Source organism: Phaenicophaeus curvirostris, chromosome 8 (genome assembly GCF_032191515.1).
Source record: "Phaenicophaeus curvirostris isolate KB17595 chromosome 8, BPBGC_Pcur_1.0, whole genome shotgun sequence".
Classification (NCBI taxonomy): Eukaryota; Metazoa; Chordata; class Aves; order Cuculiformes; family Cuculidae; genus Phaenicophaeus; species Phaenicophaeus curvirostris.
The window spans coordinates 405,032-429,807 of NC_091399.1; the positions used below are offsets into that span (position 1 = coordinate 405,032).

General features: G+C 45.5%; 1 protein-coding gene across 1 annotated transcript; it reads left to right on the forward strand.

The window, feature by feature from the left end:
• Positions 1-1,707: 1,707 nt before the first annotated feature.
• On the forward strand, positions 1,708-24,776 carry LOC138723188 (interleukin-12 receptor subunit beta-2-like). The gene is made up of 15 exons (XM_069862106.1): positions 1,708-2,030; positions 3,177-3,503; positions 4,079-4,193; positions 9,270-9,445; positions 9,647-9,786; positions 10,419-10,563; positions 13,114-13,193; positions 16,299-16,518; positions 18,203-18,403; positions 18,990-19,091; positions 19,179-19,334; positions 21,397-21,534; positions 22,755-22,842; positions 23,527-23,626; positions 23,932-24,776. The coding sequence occupies exons 1-15, from the start codon at positions 1,973-1,975 to the stop codon at positions 24,433-24,435; spliced, it is 2,550 nt and encodes an 849-aa protein (XP_069718207.1). The 5' UTR covers positions 1,708-1,972; the 3' UTR covers positions 24,436-24,776.

Genomic DNA, 24,776 nt, shown 5'->3' on the forward strand with positions numbered 1-24,776 from the left:
AGTGCCGTTGTGGTGAGTCTATAGGTGAACACAGTGTATGGTCTGCAGCCCTTGTGTGTTCAATCAAGATTTCATAAAGATGCGTATGCACAAACATCCCTGATCTCATACTCTGTGAACACCTTATGTACTTCCTTTACCTTGTACTTATCATGACAATGTCCTTTATACTTTGCTAACCTATGCACAGCAACACCATTTTCCCTCATTGATGTAGAACCTGGAGGGTTTTTTCCTTCTTAATGTTTTCTTTCCACGTACCTTGGCTCTAAGCTGAAGATTATTTCTCACTCTTCTCTCATAGTTTTCTCCAATAACAGTTTTTATGCTTTGCTGCACTCACATGATGCTGCAGAAACCGTCTGACACTTACCTAAGTAAACCACTGATCAAAATTATTTGAAGTGAGTCTATTTTTGTCCATTGACTCAAGTATCTCGAGTACAGTTTTGCTGTCAGAAAGCAAACTGTCTGAAGGATGTTTACACAGTCACTGGGCAATTTCAGTTTATTGGAAGGCAGAGCACTTACTTGAAGAACTTTGGTGCTGTGATTGCTCATTCTTGCAAGTTACTAATCACCTACGGAAGTCTCTGTGTAAAGCTGAGGCACCACAGCGAGACTTAGCATTTCAGTCTGAAGAGCATCTGGATTTAAATTAAACAAGGTGTTAGTATGCATTTTGGCACATCTTATGTATTTCACTTTCACTTCAGGTACCAGTTCACTTAAAAAAACATGGAAAGGATCTCATCTCATTGTGATAAAACAACCTGAAATAACTTTTTTGTTTGCTTTTATGTTAATAAAACATAAAATATCCATCCAAGATGGCATGAAAAGCAGTCAGGATTTGGTTTTACTTTATAGTAAATGGTTTCCGATAGAGCATGGAGTTATGAAAATAGCTGCTGAAAATAGCTGTGACGGATCAGGAGTTATATCATAGAAAGTGCTTGTTGCTCCTGAAGTATCCAATATGCTTGCACTGCTCCTGTAGTTCTTCAGGGGAAGGATAAAAAAGGAAATGGTTTTATAGCTTTTAATGCTGGTTGCAAAATGCATGGGAAAATACTGAGCTTAAATCAGGCTTACCTTGAATTATATGTGTAAAATGTTTGTATTTATAATTTACAGTGCTGGAGAGTGAGTTTTGTGTATTAACTATGGACATGGCATATTTCAACAGAATTTGTGAGCAGTCCTGTGGAGTTTGAAACATTTCATCAGCTGGTTTATTTGATTGTATTGTTCACGGTGTGCTTACTGCATGTGTCTGCGGCTCTGCCCATCAGGGTAGGGTAAAGGAGTCATAGTTAAATTGTGTATCAGGTTGTTCCTTTTGGAAACTAGTTCAAAGGAATGGTAAAATTGCTAGTTCCCAAGGTGTAATCTGAAATTTTCTGTTCAAATCTCAGGTCTGGCAAACTCAAGGCTGTGTTAGTCATCTGGGATGAGACCAATTCACTTGGATTTGGGGTCATCTCTACGACGGCTGAGCACAGACCTGCTGAAGAGCACACCAGGCTTCTCATGAGGCACCTAAATGGGGCTGCTCCATCCAAAAGAAAGTGCAGGATTTGGGGAGAACTTCGTGCTGGAGCATGGCATGCAAACCGTATCATGGGGAGAAACGGCTTGAGGGGTACGGATGGACTGTTCTTGTCTTTCACAGTAAAAGTTTTGGTTCTATACTTGCACCAAAATTTTAAAATATTCATAACTCTGTCATTTCCCTATTTCTTGTGCCTGTCTCTAGGTAAAACCATCTAAAAATCAGCTGCTGCTTTCCACAGGGTCTTGGGAGTCACAATTTAGTGGTGTTAGTAGAGAATGTTAATTAGGAAGGTCTCATGAAATAAGCGTTCTGGATTTTCTGAAGTTGTAAAATAGTAAAATGCAAATATCTGCACATTATTTTCCCATTCTTTAGGAACTGGTAAAAAGTATTTATTTCTCTATAGGGAGCAAAATGCGATTTGCATGGATTGTACCAGTAGCAATTTCATTGTTGATGCACTTCAAAGCAGGTAAAGTGTTTTTTTTTTTTTCCCTACATAGCAGTTACCACTTAAAAGAAGCACTCAGGCTAATTAGGATTTTTTTCTAGCTTCTGCATGGCATGCTAGTAAACATCTTTGTTACTGGAGAGGCAAAATTTGATGCTTGATTAGGTTTATGCTGTAATTTCCTTAAGAACTCCCTGAGATACCACTGCTGTTGAGTATCCTCCTGCTCTCCATGGCACTGCAGCTTGTCCTGGATGGTCGGGGCTGTCTGTGGGCAGCAGTGCCTGCTCTGACAGTGTTCAACACGCTGGGAGGGACTGTGGGCAGAGGTGCAGCTTTGTCAGATTCAGATATAGAATCATATATAGAATCATAGAATCACTAGGTTGGAAAGGACCCACTGGATCATCAAGTCCGACCATTCCTATTAATCACTAAACCATGTCCCTCAGCACCTCATCCACTCGTATATGCTCAGATATTGGCAGCTTGGGCATATGGTTATGCGTAATTGGAGCTGCAAGCCTGTTTTGTTTGTGTATTCAAGGTAGTGTACAGCAAAATATTTGCTAATAAGTGGTGCAGGGAGGTGATTTGGTTTAGTTCAAGGTAGAGTTGTTGGTTACATGAGAAAACATCTCTATGGTTAGCTTCTGCAGAGAATGTCACAACTCACAAGAAGGGAGAAGCGGTGCTGCAGCATTTTCCCTTCTCTTCTGCTGCTGCTGCACTTGTTTGCTCAGAGCAGAAGTAACCCAGAGCCTGCCAGCAAGTGCGTGCTCTCTTGTGCTGAGCACAGGATCACCTGTCCCTCTTTGAAAAGACATCAACGTGCAAGGGGAGGACTTTGCAAGTCAGAGAAATTCTTGCTTGTCTCTTCAGTAGAGATTTGCCTGACACTGTTTTACTGAAACACAAATATTTCCTTAAACGATGACAAGACTTCTGATAGATGTTGCCTGGAGTTGTGCTTTTTAACATGATGCCTGGTAGCCAGCCCTTGCTTTCTGACCCCAGGTAACCAGATGAGTGACAACTGGGCACAGTAATATCCCCTGACTTGCCATGCAGAGGCAGGAATTCTTGCGTCTGTTCCTCAAGCACAGCATGTTGTCCACGATCGGTGATGTATTTGTGCTAAAGGTGTGTTTTCCCACTCTGTTGCAGAAGCTTGCAGTAAAGAGAACACGACTGCTAGCAAACTTCCTCGTGGCACTGCAGAAATATGTGACAAAGGGAAAATGACTGCTAACACTAGATCTAATGTCCAACCTGGAACCAATGTCACCCTCTCCTGCCAGCTGAAGCCCCCGCGATACTCTGAGCAGTGCAGGATAGCTATTTTCTTTAACAGCTCTGAACTAAATACCAGTTACAGCAGTTCAGTAAGCACTGAGTTTCAAGTCCTTACGTATGGCAAACACGTGTTTACATGCAAAATAGTTTGTGAATACAAGAAAAAACTCATTTGTGGCATCGATATAGAATCTGGAAGTAAGAAGAATTTAATTATTCCTTGTTGTTAAACATTTCCTGTGGTATCGCTGGGACATGTATTAGAAACTAGCTGTGGGTGTCCTTTTCCAGTAAAGGTGATGTCTTTTAGTGTCTCTTTGTATTTAATATATTCCTGGATGGGACTGTGCAACTCCATTACTGATAAATGGAGATGCTAAATGAAACTGCCGGCACAGAGCACATATCATAAATATCATACTCCCTCCTGTCCTACCCCTGACACTCATCAGTCTCTCTAGGACACAGGGTATTTGTAAGAAGAACAGCTGATTCCTTCAAGCAAAGCTTCTGGTGCTCAGTCCAGAAAGCTGTTAAGCATTTGTATTCATTTGGCACCCTTGTTAAGTACCTGCTTAAGTGTCAGAGGCCTCAACAGGCTACAGAGGTCACAGATTCAGCTGGTTTTATATATAAAAATTATTAGCCTGTGTATTTTGTCAATAAATTCTTTTTAAAAATCCCAAACCCATCAAAACTTCAAACCTAGCATTACTTAAAATGTCTCCTACCAACCCCTTTAAGGAAGAAACCAATAAGAAAATCTATTTCAGATCCTCCAGATGAGCCAAGAAATGTGTCGTGTATCCAGTATGGGACAGATGGGCATCCCACCTGCACCTGGGATAAAGGAAGGCTCACGTATATCAACACTATATATGTAATACAGTAAGTAATGCAGGGACGTAGGTCCTTTAATACCCGTAATTGTATCTTAGAAGGGATTTTAACTTATCAAAGCACAGGGGAAAGGGGAGAGCTAGTTTATGAGTAAGTTTGTCCAAGGCTGCCATGATCACAGAAACCAACTAGAGCTGTTAAAACCCCTTTTCTGTTCACATCTGTGCGTGCTGCACAGCAGTGAGTTTGCTCCATCTGGGTTCAGTGGGTAAAGAGGGTTTGCCAAGGCAGGGGTCCCTTTTGGGAATGGAAGGTTAACAGGGGAAGCTGTTGGCGGGAGCATCGCGGAATCAAACACAGAGAACAATATGATCAGTGAGTGTTCCCTTTTAGTTTTTGCCAAACTAACCTGATCGCCTTCTATGACAACGTGACTCGGCTGCTGGATGAGGGAAAGGCTGTGGATGTGGTCTTCCTGGACTTCAGTAAAGCCTTTGACAGAGTTTCTCACAGCATTCTGCTTCGGAAACTGTCAGCCTCTGGCCTGGACAGGTGCACACTCTCCTGGGTGGAAAACTGGTTGGCTGGCTGGGCCCAGAGAGTGGTGGGAAATGGTGTGAAATCCAGCTGGAGGCCAGTGACAAGTGGGGTTCCCCAGGGCTCAGGGCTGGGTCCAACCCTGTTCAATGTCTTTATCAATGACCTGGATGAAGGCATCGAGTGCACCCTTAGCAAGTTTGCAGATGACACTAAGCTGGGTGGAAGTGTTGATCTGCTGGAGGGTAGGGAGGCTCTGCAAAGGGATCTGAACAGGCTGGACCGCTGGGCAGAGTCCAATGGGATGAGGTTTAACAAGGCCAAATGCCGGGTCCTGCACTTGGGGCACAACAACCCTGTGCAGTGCTACAGACTAGGAGAAGTCTGTCTAGAAAGCTGCCTGGAGGAGAAGGACCTGGGGGTGTTGGTTGACAGTGACTGAACATGAGCCAGCAGTGGCCCAGGTGGCCAAGAAGGCCAATGGCATCTTGGCTTGGATCAGAAATGGCGTGACCAGCAGGTCCAGAGAGGTTATTCTCCCTCTGTACTCGGCACTGGTGAGACCGCTCCTTGAATCCTGTGTTCAGTTCTGGGCCCCTCACCACAAGAAGGATGTTGAGGCTCTGGAGCGAGTCCAGAGAAGAGCAACAAAGCTGGTGAAGGGGCTGGAGAACAAGTCTTATGAGGAGCAAGTGAGAGAGCTGGGGTTGTTTAGCCTGGAGAAGAGAAGGCTGAGGGGAGACCTCATTGCTCTCTACAACTACCTGAAAGGAGGTTGTAGAGAGGAGGGTGCTGGCCTCTTCTCCCAAGTGACAGGGGACAGGACGAGAGGGAATGGCCTCAAGCTCCGCCAGGGGAGGTTTAGGCTGGACATTAGGAAAAAATTTTTCACAGAAAGGGTCATTGGGCACTGGAACAGGCTGCCCAGGGAGGGGGTTGATTCACCTTCCCTGGAGGTGTTTAAGGCACGGGTGGACGAGGTGCTGAGGGACATGGTTTAGTGTTTGATAGGAATGGTTGGACTCGATGATCCGGTGGGTCTTTTCCAACCTGGTTATTCTATGATTCTATGAAATAATGGTTACATCAGCGCTGGTGTCAATAAGCATTTTTGCCCTCTTAATTTCACCAGTTTTGGCTATCATTGTGATTTGACATTCTGGCTTTGCCTTATGTGTGTCTAAACTAAGATATATTTGCGGTTGTCCGGTAGAACCAAAACCTCTATCGCTGCGATTATCAGCTCCTGTCACTGGTACACAAGATCTAAAAGGTATTAATTGCACAATGCGGCTTCCTGCAGGTATGAATACAGGAGGTGTTAATGTCAAAACCATAATTTGGATAACTCCAGTAAAGTCTGCATCGATTATTTTGGGTTGAACAAATACGCCCTTACAAGTAGCTGATGATCTCCCAACTAACAAAGCACTAAATCCTTGTCGCAAAGGACCTTTTACATTGGAATCAATTCGATATACCTTAATCTCTAGTAAAGTGACATCTACTGTGGTTTCCAAGTCCACTCCGGCACTCTCTGTTGTGGTGGAGGGAATACAGGTGATGCCGTTTGATTGGGTTGCAGATTCAGGACGGGCGTTGTCACTGTCACTTGTGTTGGCTCTGCTTGCATCTGCGCAGGCTAAGCCCTCTCTATTTTTGTCCCAGCGTGAGGGGCTGTTGCACTCAGTTTCGAGTTTCCCTGCCTTAACCTCCTGCAATCATTAGTATTATGATTGTTCCTTTTTTTTTTTTTTGTTATGTTTTGCTAGGTATTTTAAAATTTTTCCTTCTGAAGCCTTTCATTCCAAAGATCCCCAGGTAAATCTACATGTTTGCCGGCTTAGTGGACATTTGAGATTGAAAGGTCCCAGAGATGTATTTCTAAGATTAATCAAAAGCAATCTGTAAGTCTTACAAACATTTGAAGTACTTCAAAAACACGCACACACACACACACACACACGACCACTCATTTCAAAGCTAGCTGAATATATTCATACAATGTTGGTTATCACTATTGGATCCACAATTTTTCCATGCTATGGATATTTAAACTACACAAGGTATCGGGAACATACAACACTTAAAATATGTACATGCATTATCTAATAAGGCTTATATTGATTGTCTAACAAATATTTCACTTATGGTAATATATTGTTCTTTGCTCTGTGAGTGCCGTACTTTGCAAGTTCATGATTTTTATAGTTTCTGCATTCATAGAATCACGGACTGGTTAGTTGAGCTAAAAAGTCCAATTAACAGTGCTCTAAGTCTGCTTCCTAAGGGGCCCTTAATTGCTGTAAGGATGAGCTGAACTGCAGTATGACGTGTTTCTGTTCTTAGAAGGTAGTTAAACTCTCTGATTCTTGCAGCCCTTTGGTCCCAAAGGACTGTCTTGTTGGCGCTGTAAATCGCTGGGGTGGGGGCGGAACCCCTCGGCTGGGCGGCTCGGCTCCGGAGCAGTTAGTACATTCTTCTTTTGCAGCTTTTGGAATCTCCTTTATCGCTTTGTCACTAATTAGTTCCCAGCACGGGCCGCCGTCCCGCACACAGATCACAGGCAAAGCTTTCAATATTTCAACATCCCCACGCCACTGCGCCTCTCTCCTGGCTTGTGCCCATCAGTCTGAGGGACAGGGGGGAGATGGATCGGGCTCCTTGTCTGTGTCTATCAGACCCGGATTGAAGGGATTGTCAGCCCCCCCCGTCGGGGGGTGCACAGGCAAGCGCAGCCAGTTTAGGGGGGTTGGGGGTTAGTGCAGTTGTTGACGATCCTGCACTTGGCTCGGAATTATCACTCTGCTTTTTAGAGCTGACATGCGCCTTTAATGCTTCAAAAACTTTCTGCCAGGGACCAAGCAACTTAGTAGCTGTTTTATCTGACCAAGTCACTTTATTCCATAGTCAAACCCCTATGTCTTTCCAAATAGTTTGGTGAAACGCTAAACTGACATCAGGAATAAATACCCTATCTCTGCTCCATTTCAATAGTTCAATTAGACAATTCTTGTCATATTAATCCCTCTCTTGGAGAGGATATGTTGGAGGAGTTTCTCCACTGCCTCCTCATCTTTAGAGAGTGTGGACCCCATTCCTCCCCGAACGCCACGTACACTTGCCTGTAGCGGATCCTTGGAGTTTTCTAACTTCTTTACAAGGACGCGTCCTTTCGTCTGCTTCAATCTTCAGTACTGGGGCAGTGTCGGAATATTTTTGGCCGGTCTTTCTACCCTCTACTGCGTCTCCAGCCGCTTTGGACAGCTTCGGCAGGTAATCCGAGGGTCCCTGTTCGGGCACCTCTTGTTGGCGGGGGAACATCACGGAATCAAACACAGAGATCAATATGATCAGCGAGTGTTCCCTTTATTACTGCCTGCATGAAGCTTTTATAGAAAAGGCAGTAGTACACGTGACCGGTATGTAAATCTTTTCTTTAGCATTGATTAATATCACGTGTCCACGCGAATACACTGATTGTTTGATTGGTTATTATCCTCAGCAAGAGTAGTTGCTAGCTGAACAGCTCTGCACGTATGCCACGTATACACAGGCCCAAAGTCCCTCTTTGTAGCATCAGGGAGTTGTTTATCTCATTCTTGTACTCCCTTATTTCTCACAGGTATTGCTCTTCAGTTGTCCTTGGTTTGTAACTTTTAGTCTATCGACTCATAGGCCAGATTGTTCACATGCCCGTTGTCGATGAAAAAGTCCTTCAATATTCCAACAGGAAGCAGTTAAAATGGCTATTCAGCACGGCGGCTCTTCCATGGTGGATCACCTCTATTTACTGAGTTTGTGGTTACCACCAGAAAATCAGAGCTGCTCAATGTCTCGGAATTTAGCTAAGGAGACAGGGAGGGAACTTTCTTGGAAATGTGTTATTTTTGCTTCCTGTTTTAGACCCAATCTGTATTTTTGCTCGCTCTGTTTTTGCTGAACCTCCCCTCAAAAAGATTGTTGTGACTTCTGCAGGAAACAGGGGGAAGGTGCAAAGGCTCCCTAGAGTCCATCAAGGACTCTAGGATTTTGGGAATCACCATGCATAGAGGGAACCTTATTAAAAACCTCTATTCAAGCAAGCATCTGGGGAGAATGAACTGATTTTGCCCTTTCAAGCTGCTGAGTAGGCTGACTAGTCCCTGTTTGTTTCTGCAGTGCTGAGTGTTGACAGTCTCCTTGTCCCATGGGGCTCACTCTTTCTTTACCTTCTTCTTTACCTGCTCCTGTTGGCCAAAGTAGCAGCAACTTTCTTAGTAGCTTGTAGAAACCTGTTGCTCCTCTTTAAGCAGAAGGAGAATGTACAGGTTATGTGCAGAATAGCTGGGAAATGTGAATAACAAGCCCTGCAAGTGCTGTGACGGTACACAGAGATATACCAGTGCTTGCTAGTAAATTATTAAGTATATTGCAAAATAAGGTGGTCAGGCTGAAGCCAGCCTGCAGTGAAGCTGCCAACAGGGACCTCGAGGGACCCAGAGCAGAACAAATGTACAGGGAGGTAACCAGTGCCCTGATGCACCCAGGGTTTAGCTTTCTTGGTGTACAGGAGGGCATTAACCAAGCGTTTTCCTTCTGTTCCAGGCTATCAAATGGGACTGATCTCTCATGCTTTTCAGAAGAAAGCCAGAATAAGAAGTCTGGCTCACTGGCCCTGAGCAAATTGAATTTTGATTCTACTTACACTGTTGTGGTTGCTGCCTTCAATGAGCTAGGAAGTGCTTTTTCACAGCCGATCGTGTTCATGTTAATAGACATAGGTAAATGCATTATTTACTGCCTTTTAGTTAGTTCCAGCCCTTTAGAAAGCTGTGAAAACACTGAGCACTTTCTTGTTTAAACCTCTGAGCAAAAGCATCCATGCAGCCTAAACGAGTAATTCTATTTTCCATATAACTCCCCGTTTTGAGCTGTGCTGCTTGTCTGAGTTCTGTTTTCTTCTTTCTGTTTTTTGCTTCTAGTGAAACCACATCCTCCCAACTTTTTAGTGGAATTTGAAAATTCTTCTGCGACCAACTGCACCTTTTTTCGGCTCACTGAAGCACAAGCACAGCACTGCAGACTGAGGTACCGCCCGCTTGCCAGGCACACCTGGAGCATGGTAATTCTCTTCTGAAGAGTAAATGAAGTTATGATCCTCGGAGGTTGCTTTAATTATTCTTTCACTATTCCTTACAAGAATCAGTTTGGCCAAATTTGCCTCTCTCTGCTCTCTAATATCATATTTAAGAAAATCAATTGCCTGGGGATCAAAAATATCAGCGGTGTAAAACAGAATGAAGGTAAAATGTAGATCCTATAAAAATTAGTGTGCTTGAATAGTTCCCCATATCTCAAGGGTCCATATGATGTACCGAATTCATCGTAGCTCATGGCTACAGGCATGTAATTTTCAAATATTTGTGCTTTCCCTGATGTTGATTTGAAATCCTTGCTTTTAAACAGTAAAATAAACGTACTGCTTGAAGTTGAGGAAAGCACATGAACAGAAAATTTGCTATCTTCACATAATTAAATGAGGGCTTTTTCTGGTGAAAAACTGGAAGCCTGATGATTCATTGCATCATTCTTTTAATTATTAAAGTTGCCTCTGATCAGAGGGTTCCCCATTGTTTTTAAAAGCATGTTTTGCTGGCAAGACTTCCTTTGAACATTAGTAATTCAGCCTGTCACTGCTTTCAACCTTTATTTCCTTGTGAATTTAAGGTTTTATGTCCTCTATCTTCATCAAAGGTTGCAAGCATAAATAGTAAGAAATGTACTCTTTATGATCTGGAGCCTCACACAGCCTACGAGTTTCAGGTCAGCTGCAAAATTCATCCTGAGCGAGGACTGTGGAGTGACTGGCAGGTGTACCAAAACTGGACTCCAGAAGCAGGTAACACAATACCTCATCTGCTGCACCAAGGCTGTGTAGAACATTTGCATACAAGTGGAATCTTCCGCTAGTGAAGTGAAAATGCTGCTGGGTTTTTGCTGGTTGGTTTGCAGAGTCCCTGTGGATCCAGATGTGGAACCAGCAAGGAAGTGACTTCTGTAAGAGAACTGCTTTTTTAATGAACAAAATAATGAAGCTGTTCGTATTTCATGCAAAACAGGAATTTCACTGAGAAGGTTTGAAGGCATCTTCATCTAACATCGTTGAAGGTTGGGGGAATTTTCTCCACATTGCCTGGAGCCGTAGTGGCTTGTCACGTTGTGACACATCTGGAAAAGCCAGAGGCAGCTTTGCAGCTTAGCTAGGGGAAAATAGATATGCATTGGTTCATATCTAAGTGTTTAACCTCATACTCAGGTCAGGACAGCTGCCCTGTCACCCTCTGGTGCTGATGAACCACAGTTTGGGTGATGTGCTTTGAGACCTTGAGCTCACCCAACAATTTGCCCAGAAGTTGGGTGAATTGGACAAGAAATTGCCTGGGCTCTCTCAGTTCTGCTGATGCTAGCAGGTTCTAACAAATCAGTTTAATTTTGCCAAGTCATTTTTTCTTAAGTAGAGGAGTTATCTCACTCAGAGACTCTCCAGGTGACCCCTCCGTGGAGCTGCTGAAGACCTGGGTGGCTTCAGCAGAGCAGAGCCTGGTCAGGCATTTGGGAGAGATCCTATCATGAACTCAGTGAGCAAAGGGTGTTTCTGCTCCAGAGGAAGGCACAGCAGGCTGAAAGGACATGCAGCAGTCTGAGGGCAATTCTACCAGTTTCTGCCAGCTCTAATACTGGCTGCCTGGGGCTGGCTGTGGGCTCACACCCCTGCCTGCCTTCGCACTGAGCTGCACGATCTCACATGCTGCAAGACTTTCAGTTCTTACGAGAAAAGAAATCTTTGACAAAGATGTCTCGGCTGCTCTGGCATCCCCGCCTTTCAATTTCTACTTGGATTTCATAGCTATTTTTTTTGTGAATTACTCTAAGCTCTTCAGGCTTGTGCCATTATTACTCATGCTATTAACACCCACTAACAGCATCAGTTTCTGTAAGAAGCATTGATTGATGCAAGAGGTGTGAACTTTTCCTTCCCTCCCCCGCCTTCCTCTCAACAGTTTTCTCAACCTTCTCAATACACCCTGGTTTGCTACGGCATTTGTGGTCATCGCTCCTCTACACAGCCAGTGCTGTAAAACGAGAAACATCTTTTCAGCTAATCAAGGAGCTGAAAGTCTTCTATCCTCAGACTAGATAACAGCAAGAGGAGGTTGCAGATGAGAAGCTCTGAGAACATCATAGTTGCCTTTCTTGGAAGGAGCTGAAGTTCTATAGAGTCTGACCTTTTGCAAACCCAGGAGTTTATCTTTTTAATGTGCTGTGGTTTTGCCTGTTTCTCTGACCTGCCACAAGGCTTGCTTCGTGCAAGCACCATTCATAAGTGAGCTTTTCTCCCCCCTCCAGCTAATTTCTGTGGCATACATGTGAAATGACCCTTACAATTTGCACTGGAGTCAAATAGACGCAATCCATTTTTTTTTTATATTATGTTTGAGCTTGCCCCTTCCTCCCTCCCAGTATGTGTGCACTCTGCTTTGATTTCTTCTGATGCTCCTGCTTCTTGTTTCTAGTCCAGTCACTTTTTTCAATTAATAGAGGACAAGAAGCTCTTAACATTGCTGGTGCTGAGCATATTTCTTTCTTTGAATTTAGCAAATAGCAGGCAGACCCATTGTAGCTGTGGCTGTGCAACAGCTGCCTGCTGCTTAGGTTATCAACAATTATTATTTGAATTTGATGGTTTATTTTTGTCAGAGACCTCTGGGAACCAAGCTTTGATGCCTTTCGTCACACTGGCATTCTTTATGTGTCTCTGATGCTGAACTGCTGGAGCGCATTGTTCACCAGTTTCTGCAGCCAGAAGTTTGCCTTGGTGTCATTTCAGAAGGTTTATTCAAAACATCAAGGGTTTCCAGTCACTCTATGACTATAAGGAGAATTGTGGAAAGAACAGAGGTTTTCAGCTCCTCTGAAAAAGATAGGTCCTACCAGCTGGCTGTTAAAGTCATTCATTGCCTAGAGCCAGACAGTGAAACCTGACAGGTCCTACAGACCCTGGTACTTGAAGCTGTCTGTTGGCTTAGGATTGATGTAGCCAAGCCCTAGGACCTTAACTAGCCTCAACTTTTATGCAAAGATGAGAACGAATACTGTCATTTTGATGTGCAAGCTTCCTTGAGAGCCATTCCAGCTACCAAGTGCAGGATAAAGGCACCAAAGAGAGCAAAACCCTCTCTCGGTTTATGGCATATTCTCTTCATAAGCACTATCATCAGCGCAGCTGAACTCCAGCTCTGGATTATTACATACTGCATTGTTTCAGAAACGCTTTAAATCTTAAATTTTCATTGTTTCAGGATTTCTACCCCCTTCACCTATTCAGTGTTTTGGTTTTTGCTTCAAAACACAACCATTAATTCTGCTCACCCTTTTCCTTCCACACCAGTGCCGACCGGGCTCCTGGACGTCTGGTACCGACAACAAGATGTAGACTCCCAAAGACAAAACATCTCACTTTTTTGGAAGGTAAGTGAAACCTCAGCAGATAACAGGGAGCTCCGGTTTATGTATCTGCAGGAAAGAACTGAACCCAAGAAGAGTTTACGGTTTTTACCAGTACCCAGTGGCAGGGACATAGACCTGCTCTGCCACACAAGGCTTGCCTCCCCTGGGAGATTCAGCATCTCTCTTCCACATACAACTTCCCTTTTACAGTTCCCCTGACTTTATGTTGTGCTGGAACACATTCCCAGCACATCACATCAACAAAGAGAAGTGGAGGTATCCTAGCTCAGTTACCACCTTCCAGAGATACACCTCCCTTTCCACAAGGCAACCTGTGTCCCTGATGATGGATCTAAAGGGACAAATAACAACCTTACAGACTTTCTAATTTGTTTTCTAATTAATATCACCCTCTCCCCATTCCCTGCCTCGTTGTTTGCCATACATGGTCATACCGTGCCCTATGTGCTCCATACGCACACATCTTGTTGTCTGCTTTTGGAAATGAGCCTCCTTCAGAGACGTTTCTGCTCTGTTTTTCTTACATGAAGAACAGAGTGATGCAGAATGGGGTAGGCAGAAGAGGCAACATACTGTAATAGATGCTTAAGGTGACCAAACTCCAAAAAATGTAAGAGCTGCATGTAGTTTGGGCAACTGAAAGGGTCCCATGGGTACCAGATGGGTGGTCGGTCAAGGCTCTTGTAGAGAAGCACAGAGAGAAATTGTTTTTCTCCATAGGTGTAAAGCAGGTGATGGGCAAACCACATGCAAAGGGGCTTGTTAATAATAAAGCTGAGATGTGAAACTGGGCAAACTCAGAGCTGAAAGAAATTGTCTGTTTGGGTCTGCTGAGCAGTGCCTCCTGGGAGCTGGGGACTGAGACCCTTGAGGGAAATAGCAAAAAGAATACAGATTAAAACTCAGCTGTGGGGTAAAAATCCCACATTTCCAAGTATTACCATCCAGCTCAGGAGAAAAGGCTTACACCAGGTCAGCTACACCAACACTCCCAGTGAAACCAAGCCCTGTTACTGGTGCCCGGTGCTGAGTTTCTCCAATATTACCAGCCCAATACTTAAATACTTGAATACTTAAAGGTCCAAGAGGAGTTTCTGGATTGTGGGGTGTTTTGCTGTAGAGGGTTTATTTCAAAGCCAGTAAGGTTTTGGTTTGGTTTGGTTTTTTTTAAGTTTAAATTACCTCTGCCTTTCAGTTTGCAAACCCTAGATAACTTTCCAGTTACTGGTATATCTTCTCCCTACACCAACAAGCACCATGAGTTAAGTGAAAGCAGAAACTCTCATGTGATATTGTGACCCCAGCTATTGTAGCTTTATGATATTTAACTTATAGGACCTTTGTCTTGCAATAGCAAGCTGGCAACACTTTCTGTATTGAAGACTTCCTGCACCATCGTTTGTAAAGTGGGTGCAATACGTTGCTTTTATAGTTTTCATGACAGCTACATAGCAAAAGGCTCAGACTCAGAAGGATGGGCTAGCATTGTATGTCTTCATAGTTTCACCCTAATACCAAATAAAGGCTCACTGATTTAATTTCAGCCTGCGTTTGTCCTGAGCCACTGCCAAAGCGATTATAACACTGCAAATATTTTCCTATTTCTAAAAGATCACCCCCCCCCCTTCATTTTTCTGTTGTGGTATGACAAAAACCAGCCAAACAAACCAAACTCACTGTATAGGGACTGTAGGAAACTGTGAAACTGCTGGTACAACTGCAGACACCAGCTTGGAAAAAAACAGCATGAGGTGTTACACGGTACAACCCAGACTGACTTCTCAGAGTTGTGTATTCTCAGTGGTTTAGTTTAAATAGCTCTTTATCAAAGATTTAAGTAAAAATCTGGATTATACCCAAATCAAAGCATTTTTATGAATGCAGTTAATGCTCTTTTTACCCCTTGTATAGCTTGAATTCAGACTCGAGGAAGGAGGAGGATGTGTTTTTCACTGTCACTGGCTATATTCCTGCCTGGAAAACCAGCAGCTCACAGCAAAAGAGCTCCACTGAACAGGAATTCAACAGGAAAAATAAATAAGAAATTAAAAGAAATATATGTAACCTTAAGAGAGACTCTTGGGTAAATGCATGCTCTCAGCTCTTCCATCAGGGAATTAGCTCATTCCACATGGCTAGATGCCATGGGTTCCCAAGAAAAGAGCTGGGATAAGGCTTGGGAATAGAGTGCATGGGTCACAGGGCCAGGGAGCACCAAACTCATAGAGAAAAATCAGAATAGGCTGTTAGGTGTTACAGCTGTTACACAAATGTGCAGAACTGGCGGAGGGGGGAAGAAACTCTGCAGCCAGGACACTGGCTTTCTTTGGAAAAACCATGATATTTCTACCAATTAAAGTTCCTGTTCACTTATCGGTAGTATTCCCAGGCTGGTGCTGACGGGGGAACTGTGCTACATTTGAAACACGCTGGCTGTGCTTCAGGCGAACAGATCGTAAACTAATTTATTTTGTTAAAAAAGTATTACAGAGGAAAGCAGTTTCAACAAGGGACCAAGCAATCTCTACGACACTGCTTGTTCCTCCAGCCTTTAGGGGAGAACAGAGGAAAACTGGATAATTGGTTACCAAAGAACGTTAGCTGGTATGTGCTATTGTCCAGCAAGTAACACCGTTGCTATAAATAACCCTTTTACTATTAGAACATAAAAGGGAGAGAAGAAATTGCCTTCAAGGGATTGTTCTTCCCTTAAATGGGGCATTTTGAAGGTCTAGGTTAGGGAGATGCTGCCAGGCAGGAGGGCTGGTAACCAGGCTGCCCACCTTCGCCAGGGTGGGGAAGGGGCCACGGCTGCTGTTCCATCAGGAATCCCAGCCTGAGCGGGCAAACCGCAGTCCCACCTGAGACTGCAGGCTTGCTCCAGCTAGGGAGGGCTCTTAGGTGTAGCGCAAAAGACCCCTTTTATGGTTGTAGGTTGGTTTAAAAAGCTGGTCAAATATTTGTTAGACAATTGGCCAACACCACCTTCCTCCACGAGCCGGACTGAAGCCCCCTCAGGCAGCCTGCCCAGCTCGGCACAGTCAGCTTTCTCCAGTCTTTGCTTATCAGAAGGAGACAAGAGTAACACACGCACTTTCCTCACAGGCTTTGAGCAATTCAGAGGCGAGAGGAAGAATCCTGCAGTACACAGTGACCTTTGAAGCCCTGGACCAGCAGGGCTGCCCAGGAGGAGAAGAACATCTTACCACCCAAACCAGCTATACCAAAGTCATGCCAAGCATGGGCTACAAGATAACGGTAACTGCTGAGAACTCAAGGGGCAGGTCACCCGCAGCTTCCATCATCACCAACCTGGGCACCCAGGGTAAGGGCTTCTGCTGGTTCTGGAACCCTGGGAATCATAGAATCACCAGGTTGGAAAAGACCCACCGCATTATCAAGCCTAACCATTCCTATCAAACACTAAACCATGCCCCTCGGCGCCTCATCCACCCATCGCTTAAACACCTCCAGGGAAGGTGACTCAACCACCTCCCTGGGCAGCCTCTGCCAGTGCCCAATTTTTGTCTAATGTCCAGCCTAAGCCTCCCCTGGTGGAGCTGGAAATAACACCAATGCTCTGCTTTGGTCTGCTCTGCTGCACACTGTGGATGTGCTGAGATCCCACCAGCTTTTGCTCATCAAGATCCATCTCAATGAATCTTCAGAGCCTGCAGCTCCAGTTTTCAGTGTGGTCAGGGGTGTGGTTTCACAACACATTAAGTTGCCCGGCATCAGTACTGCTGTAATTTCACCTCCACCCCTTCTGCCGACACAGGCATAAGCCACACTGACACAACAGAAAACATGCAAAGAAAAAACCCTTTTTTTGTTAAAGAGAGTTGGCAGGGCTGAAGAGAAGGTGGTGGTGAAGGGAAATCACACAAGTCTTATCTCCTGTGAAATTTCACTCTGTTGTACCTGTGCAACAAAATTAAAGAGCATTCCTTGAAGCCACCCAGCCCCACATTTCACAACAGAGCCTCTTGGTATCAGATGGTTTGTTCAAAGAGGCAGTTCTCTATTTGCTCGTGACCTGATGTAAGGTCATTAAAATGTTTACAGAGCCACTGCTAATTATTTCACCTTTCCCCAGTGCTGTGTCGAACACCAGCAGGATGCTCTCCTGCTTCGGAGGCAGATGCACAGCTCCTCAGCTTGCAGACTGCATCAGTCATGAGTGCTCTTCGTTAGTCACAGACAGGACCGATGCAAAAACATCATCCGTATTTGTTAGAAAAAATGTTGAGAAAGATGCTGGTTGTTTTATAGATTGGTTGAAAATTTGGTGACTCTCAACCTTTTCTCCAGAAAAAAAAGTAACTTGGCCCTCGCTGTGAAAGGTCCTGTGATGATGGTGCCTTAGTGGCTCTGCCACAGGAGCAAGATGTTGGTATGGGACGTGACGGCATTTCCTCAGGGCTTGAGGGAGGCATGAATGAGCAAAGTTCTGTATATCTGAACTGCTGCATCATGAGACAAATATGTGCCTCTATCAGCATAGAGATTGCCCATATAGAAGTATCTGTTCTTTCAAAGGCTGTTTATTTTTATACATCGCATGGCACTAGACTGGATGAGACACAGTAGCGTAGAATCAGAGAAAGGTTTGAGTTGGAAGGGACCTTAAAACCCATCCAGTTCCAGCCCCCCTGCCATGGGCAGGGACGCCTCCCACTGGACCAGGTTGCTCAAAGCCTTATCCAAGTCTGTCCTGAACCCTGCACGGGATGGGGCAGCCACGACTTCTCTGGGCAACCTGTGTTGGTACCTCACCACCCTCACAAGAAAAGAATTCTTCTTAATATCTAATCTAAATCTCCTCTCTTTCAGCTTAAAACCACTACCCCCTGTTCTATCACTGCACTACCTGACAAAAAGCACTGCCCCCGTCTTTCATGAGATTCATCTCTTCTCTAGGTTGCACAAGCCCAACCAAATTTACCGAGTCTGCTTGAAGTTAAGGCAAGTTTGTGCTCATGGTTTGGTTGTTCTTTCTCCTCCATAAGATCTACCTTCTCCCCAGCAAGTCTCTGCTGTAGCCATGGGAAATAGCAGCATCTTTATCAGCTGGAATGCGCCTGTCCGATCAACTGCATCCATCAGTGGGTATGTAGTGGAGTGGGCGGACACACAGGAGGGCACACGCCTGGAGACCCAGCCAGCCTGGGTGAAGCTTCCAGCATCCAGCCTGTCCACAGTGATATCAGGTAACTACCACCTCGAGGTAGGATGTTGCCAAGGTACCATTCTCTTTTAAAAGCTTTTTAAGGAACAAGTCAGATTCTAATATTTACTGATTCAGCATAGGAAATGATGGTATTTAAAGCTTTCTGTACAGGAGGAAAAAAATGAAACAGGCCCTGAGGTCAGTTCCACAGTCACTCTCAGCTGAGATTTATATACGATAAGATGCTTCAGAAAATAAACAGTCCCTCCAAATGAAAAAATCCAGCTAGGGGTACAAGAGATTAAAGGGTTAAAAGAAGACTCTCTCCTTCCTACTAATTGTTTCCCTTACCTGGAGCACAAAATGTGGTCCCAGGTTTCCTTTGGAGGGTGTAGGTCTGCCAGCAGATGTTGCTTCATGAAGAAACAGACAATTTCACTCCTCCAAGTGCTAACATCACTTGCTTAATGCACAGTAAGGTTCTGCCAAGCTGAAAACGAGACCACAAAGAAGCATTTCTTTCCTTCCTTATGGAAGATGGGATAATAAATCAGAAGATTTGTTTCATATTTAAACAGCTGTACCTGTAAATACATTAACTCTCCACTTTTAATTTCTTTATTTAGAGCACATAAAAGATAACGTGTGCTATCAGATCAGCGTGTTTGCACTCTATGGGGGCAGAGCAGGACAAGTGACATCAGTAAGAGGACACTCAAGAGCAGAAGGTAAACCATGATAATATGATAATACTCTTGCAGATATTTTTAAGCCAGCTTAAGTTCAGCTTTAATAGTCGATCTTCTGTTTTGCAGCACCATCAGCTGGGCCCCAGATGTATACAACACCACAGGCAAACGGCATCTTTGTTTCATGGGAAGCAATCCCTGCCCACCAGCAAAGGGGCTGCATCACCGGGTACCACATATACCTACACAAAAAGGACAGGGAGGATGCCTCAGATGTCTGCTGTAGGTATCTCTTGCCAAAAACTAACCTGATCACCTTCTATGACAAAGTGACTCGGCTGCTGGATGAGGGAAAGGCTGTGGACGTGTCTTCCTGGACTTCAGCAAAGCCTTTGACACAGTTTCTCACAGCATTCTGCTTCGGAAACTGTCAGCCTCTGGCCTGGACAGGCGCACACTCTCCTGGGTGGAAAACTGGTTGGCTGGCCGGGCCCAGAGAGTGGTGGGAAATGGAGTTTACTCCATCTGGAGGCCAGTGACAAGTGGGGTTCCCCAGGGCTCAGTGCTGGGTCCAGCCCTGTTCAATGTCTTTATCAATGACCTGGATGAAAGCATCGAGTGCACCCTTAGCAAGTTTGCGGACGACACTAAGCTGGCTGGAAGTGTCGATCTGCTGGAGGGTAGGGAGGCTCTGCAAAGGGATCTGAACAGGCTGGACCGCTGGGCAGAGTCCAATAGGATGAGGTTTAACAAGGCCAAATGCCGGGTCCTGCACTTGGGGCACAACAACCCTGTGCAGTGCTACAGACTAGGAGAGGCCTGGCTTGAGAGTTGCCTGGAGGAGAGGGACCTGGGGGTGTTGGTTGACAGTGACTGAACATGAGCCAGCAGTGTGCCCAGGTGGCCAAGAAGGCCAATGGCATCTTGGCTTGGATCAGAAACGGCGTGACCAGCAGGTCCAGGGAGGTTATTCTCCCTCTGTACTCAGCACTGGTGGGACCGCTCCTCAAATCCTGTGTTCAGTTGTGGGCCCCTCACCACAAGAAGGATGTTGAGGCTCTGGAGCGAGTCCAGAGAAGAGCAATGAAGCTGGTGAAGGGGCTGGAGAACAGTCCTTATGAGGAGCAAGTGAGAGAGCTGGGGTTGTTTAGCCTTGAGAAGGGGAGGCTGAGGGGAGACCTCATTGCTCTCTACAACTACCTGAAAGGAGGTTGTAGAGAGGAGGGAGCTGGCCTCTTCTCCCAAGTGACAGGGGACAGGACAAGGGGCAATGGCCTCAAGCTCCGCCAGGGGAGGTTTTGGCTGAACATTAGGAAAAAATTTTTCACAGAAAGGGTCATTCATTGGGCACTGGAATAGGCTGCCCAGGGAGGTGGTTGATTCACCTTCCCTGGAGGTGTTTAAGGCACGGGTGGACGAGGTGCTGAGGTGCATGGTTTAGTGTTTGATGGGAATGGTTGGACTCGATGATCTGGTGGGTCTCTTCCAACCTGGTGATTCTATGATTCTGTCTGGTGAAGGTCAATATGATGTGTGTATTCTGTGGGTGGGGGATAAAGGACAGGAGAGGGAGATGCCTGCAGAAATATCTGTGCAGTCTGGGGGTCAGGCAGCTGCTCTGCGATGAGGGTTAGCACTGAGATTCAGTCAGCTCCCTCTGCAGCAGCCGCCCATCACCAGGGCTACACAGTCAGGGCTTCCAGCTTTGAGTCAAATCATTCTAAATGTTATTTTGAATACAGAACTATCAGATTTCTCCTTGATTGTTCTTCTTACCTGCTTCCCCCCTCTCTCATTTTCAGAAGCCATGACCACAGCAGGTCCTTGTAATTATTGGCAGGGTAAAATAACAAACTTTCTAAAAGCCCCACCCACTAAATGCATACTCGCCCATGACACACTCAGACATGCTCAGCAGGTAACACCCACCACATTCCTGCACCCTTTTCCTACCCAAACCCTCTCTCGCCCCGTCTGCCTAATTCCCAGCTTCCGCCCAGAAGACAGGATTTTTTTAAACTTTATGCAGAAGTTGCACGAGTTTTAAATGGATGTCTTACAGTTCCATCATGCAAACCTCACTTAGATTGAAACATCAACTTACCAAGCAGCAATAGTCAGAGGACAGGACACAGTCTTGGGTGTTCCAGAATGGTACAGGTCATTCCTACAGCAGAAGGTCTCCTAGAGCCCTTCCAGTGATTCAGTAACATGGGAAAGGAAATTATTTAGATTAACAGATACTTCTCCATGCTTCAGGTTCTGCAAACGCAGTTCATTGGAGTTAAACTCGGTAGAATATTGTGCTAGGTGCTTCATTAGCTTCTCCCTCTCTTCCTTTCAGTCATTTCCAACGTGACCGCCCCACGCTCGCTGTACATCACCGACCTGCAGCGCGGGGAGCGCTATGCCCTGTGGATGACCGCATCGACAGCCGCTGGAGAAGGGCCCCGCGGCAACAGCGAGCTCGTCTACTTGGAAAGTAGGAGTCTCTGACAGGGTGGGGGGCCAGGAGAGCTCCTAGGCCTTAGATTCCTGTTTTCCACAGACGGGCTATACTTTCCCCACTGCTCCTTAACTATTAAGGAGTTCTCATTTTGGTTAGTTTTAAAACTTAGCCTCTCTTTGTCTTCAAGCTCCTATTTTTGTGCCAGGATACAAGCCACACCATTTAATAACAGTTGAAGGCTAGTGGGCTGGTTTATTGTGAAGGAAAGTTTCAGTCCCTTCAACTTGCTGGCCCAGTTATCTGTAGGCTTCAAGCTCTGTTCCGGGGATCCATGTGGAAGTCCTGCTGCCTGCCATCTCTCCTACGAGCCGGTGGCTGTCTCAGGGCCTGTGACCTCAGAGCTTTCTTGAGGAGCACAGCATCATGTGTGTGGTCCCTGTTCCCATGCCTCTCTGGGGATACAAGAGCAGGAATTTCCCCCAGAGCCTTCTGACCACTGCTAACGGCAGCAATCGGGGTTTCCATCCTACAAGATGGATTGTTTTAACCAAATTTGTTGTGACACCCAATCCTGACAAATTATCAGTAAACCCTGAGAAGGGAGTTGATAAAATTTGTGCTTCAGTGTTGCCAGGGAGTTTGGTTTGCTGCGCTTCCCCTCAACAACATGCCACAACAACTTTAATCTCCTGAGTTGCATGTGTTAGGAAATTCATCTCCACAGTGCAGGAGCAGGGATCTTCTGGAGGCAGGTTTCTCCCATGGGCTGTGGGAGAAATCCAGGGAGGTGAGCAGGAGAGGAAATTAAAGTAATCCAGACAAGTTAAAAGTTTTCCTGATACAAAAACCTGGGTTTGCAAAAAGTGCAGGCAGAGTAAAGTCATGGCGTTCAACAAGAAACTGTTCAGTCACTGACAGTTAGTTGAAGATGCACTGAATTTTGTCAAATCTTAAGTTCTTCTTAACACCTCCCCTGTCTTCTCTCAGCATTTGGCTCAGTACTGGAGAAGAGATCAGCAATTGTGTATTTCAGGTCCTGGACTCTGTATCTCAGGAGACCTCAGCAGATGTTTTCATGTTACAAAGTAATGTTGGCCCCAACAGTACATCCAGGTTGCTAATTTTAAACCAGAAAATGTTGCTTTATGAGCGCAAACATGAGTCAGACCATGATTGTTGTCCAGCTTGAAACAGCAAATTTAGACTTGTTATTTCTTTAAATAAAGAGGAATTATAGGTGTTCCATATTTCAGGTGCTGGGGACTGGATGACAGCCGTGCTTACCTGCAGCTTCTTCATCTTCTCAGCCTGCATTTGTTCTGTGCCTCCAGTAAGAAAAGCGTGAGTGGATCCATCTGTTACGTTCCAATAAAACATGGGACAGTTTTAAATAAAAAACCGAACTGCTGTCAGAAGGGATGGTCATGTCCTTTCGGGACACCTGGGCGAACAACGACGATTGTTCTGAATAAAGGTCTCCGAGAATACAGATTAGAATAACACCCTCTGAGCTTAAAATATAGCCTTTTTAAAATATATTTATATATATGTATATACATATAATTTATATCCTAGAGGTTAAGGTCTGCTTCCACCAAAACAAAACTGAAGGAGTGCAATCCTTGGTAATTAACCTGGGAGCAGAGTTAAACCTTGAGGTTAAAAACTGGTTTTCCTTTAGAGCAACCCGCACATGTCCCCAGGCAGGTTTTCCAGGGCTGGGGCTCCTGGCAGCATCCAGCAAGCTCTGCCCAGAGGGCTGTTGTTTGTCCTTGCAGACACACAGCTGGCAGGGCTGGCAGGAGGATGATGCTGGGCAGCACCTCCCTCTGGGCAGAGCTGCCCGGCCAGTCAACACCAACCTGTCAACACCAACCCGTCCCCCAGGCTCTCTGCAGATCCCTGCTGAGGCAGATCCACCGTTCCACCCAGCCCTTTAGTGATCCCACATACAAAGGGCACAGCCCAGCCCGGTGCTGCGGGTAGCGGCATTCATGCTTTTAATGGCACTTATTCCTTCTGCAGATTACACTCGTTCCTCTCCGTGCTTGTGCCACAGTGGCAGAGCAAAGCCATCCCAGACCCAGCTAATGCTACGTGGGCCAAGAACTACACATCTATGAAGGTAAAATGGACTTTTTTTTACTTCTACTCCCACCACCTCCAGAAGGAAAAGCGATCAGAGCCACACCAGTCAGTAATCCCCAAACACAGCAAATCCAGCGCTCTCCAACAGCAGATAAGCTCTGTTCTCATCTCATGGCAGACTAGCACATAGCAGGCAAACTAAATGCAAGAACAAATGTACAGATCTATCTTTTTTAGCCATATTAGCTGCTGTGTGGAGGGATGCTTGCATTGCAGGGTTGGGAGGTCACAGCTACCCTTCACATCATTAATTCCTGCTGCACGGCATCTGCCCCTTCACAGGCTGAGCTGAACTCGCCCTTCAGCCTCTTCCCATACAGTGCCAGCAGTCTGGAAGAGCCCGAAACAATACAAGTAGAAGAAGCTCTTGTGAAGCCTGATCCCACAGCCTTCCAGGCCAAGCTCCTCTCTGGCAGCGCTGGCAGCAGGGGGAATAGCAAATGGCTGCTGGAGAGCAGCTCAGGGCAGGAGGAGCCGGAGTACAAGCTGCTGCCCAGCACAGCAGATGCGGAGCTTTATCAGCAGCAGCCGCCTCCCGAGCTTTACAAGAGGATTGTGGTGGAGGAGACTGAGCACAGGCAGACCGTTTCTGAATACATTGCCAACCCCATCACGGACACAGCTGCTGTGTACCCACCCCTGGCTACAGGCACTACTGAAGACTACTCCGAACTCGAGCGCACTCCGCTCTCCATCTTCCCAACAACTTTTTTGACACCCGTGCTTTCCTATGAAGGGAGTCTTACTTTGGATACTGTGAAAATGTGCAGCTCCTCCCCAAGGTAGGCAGGCAGGCTGATGTAAGCCTGACCCAATTTTTTTGCACTTTACTGAAATATCTCAGCGTGTTTTGGTACAGCCAATCCAGTAACTTGCACTGACACCTTGAAGTGATAAAAGCCCAACTCACAAACCATTCCAGCACTGCAAGTCACACTTCATCACTGAGTGCAGCAACTCCTTACCCACCCAGCACCCTCAAGTGGAATTAAAGACAAATCAGGAACAGCAGAGCTGTAGGACTCAGCTTCAGGAGAGGTTAATTAATTACTCAGATACCTTCACTCAACCTGGGCTGCCCCTGTTCCACCACCTGATCAAAAATGGCTCATCTTGGCTTGGTCCGG

Excerpts from the sequence above, each read along its gene's own strand:
- LOC138723188 (XM_069862106.1), top strand. The coding sequence starts at position 1,973 with ATGCGATTTGCATGGATTGTACCAGTAGCAATTTCATTGTTGATGCAC. Across the intron at positions 3,504-4,078 it reads CATCGATATAGAATCTGGAA|ATCCTCCAGATGAGCCAAGA; the intron begins GTAAGAAGAATT and ends AATCTATTTCAG. Across the intron at positions 10,564-13,113 it reads AAACTGGACTCCAGAAGCAG|TGCCGACCGGGCTCCTGGAC; the intron begins GTAACACAATAC and ends CTTCCACACCAG.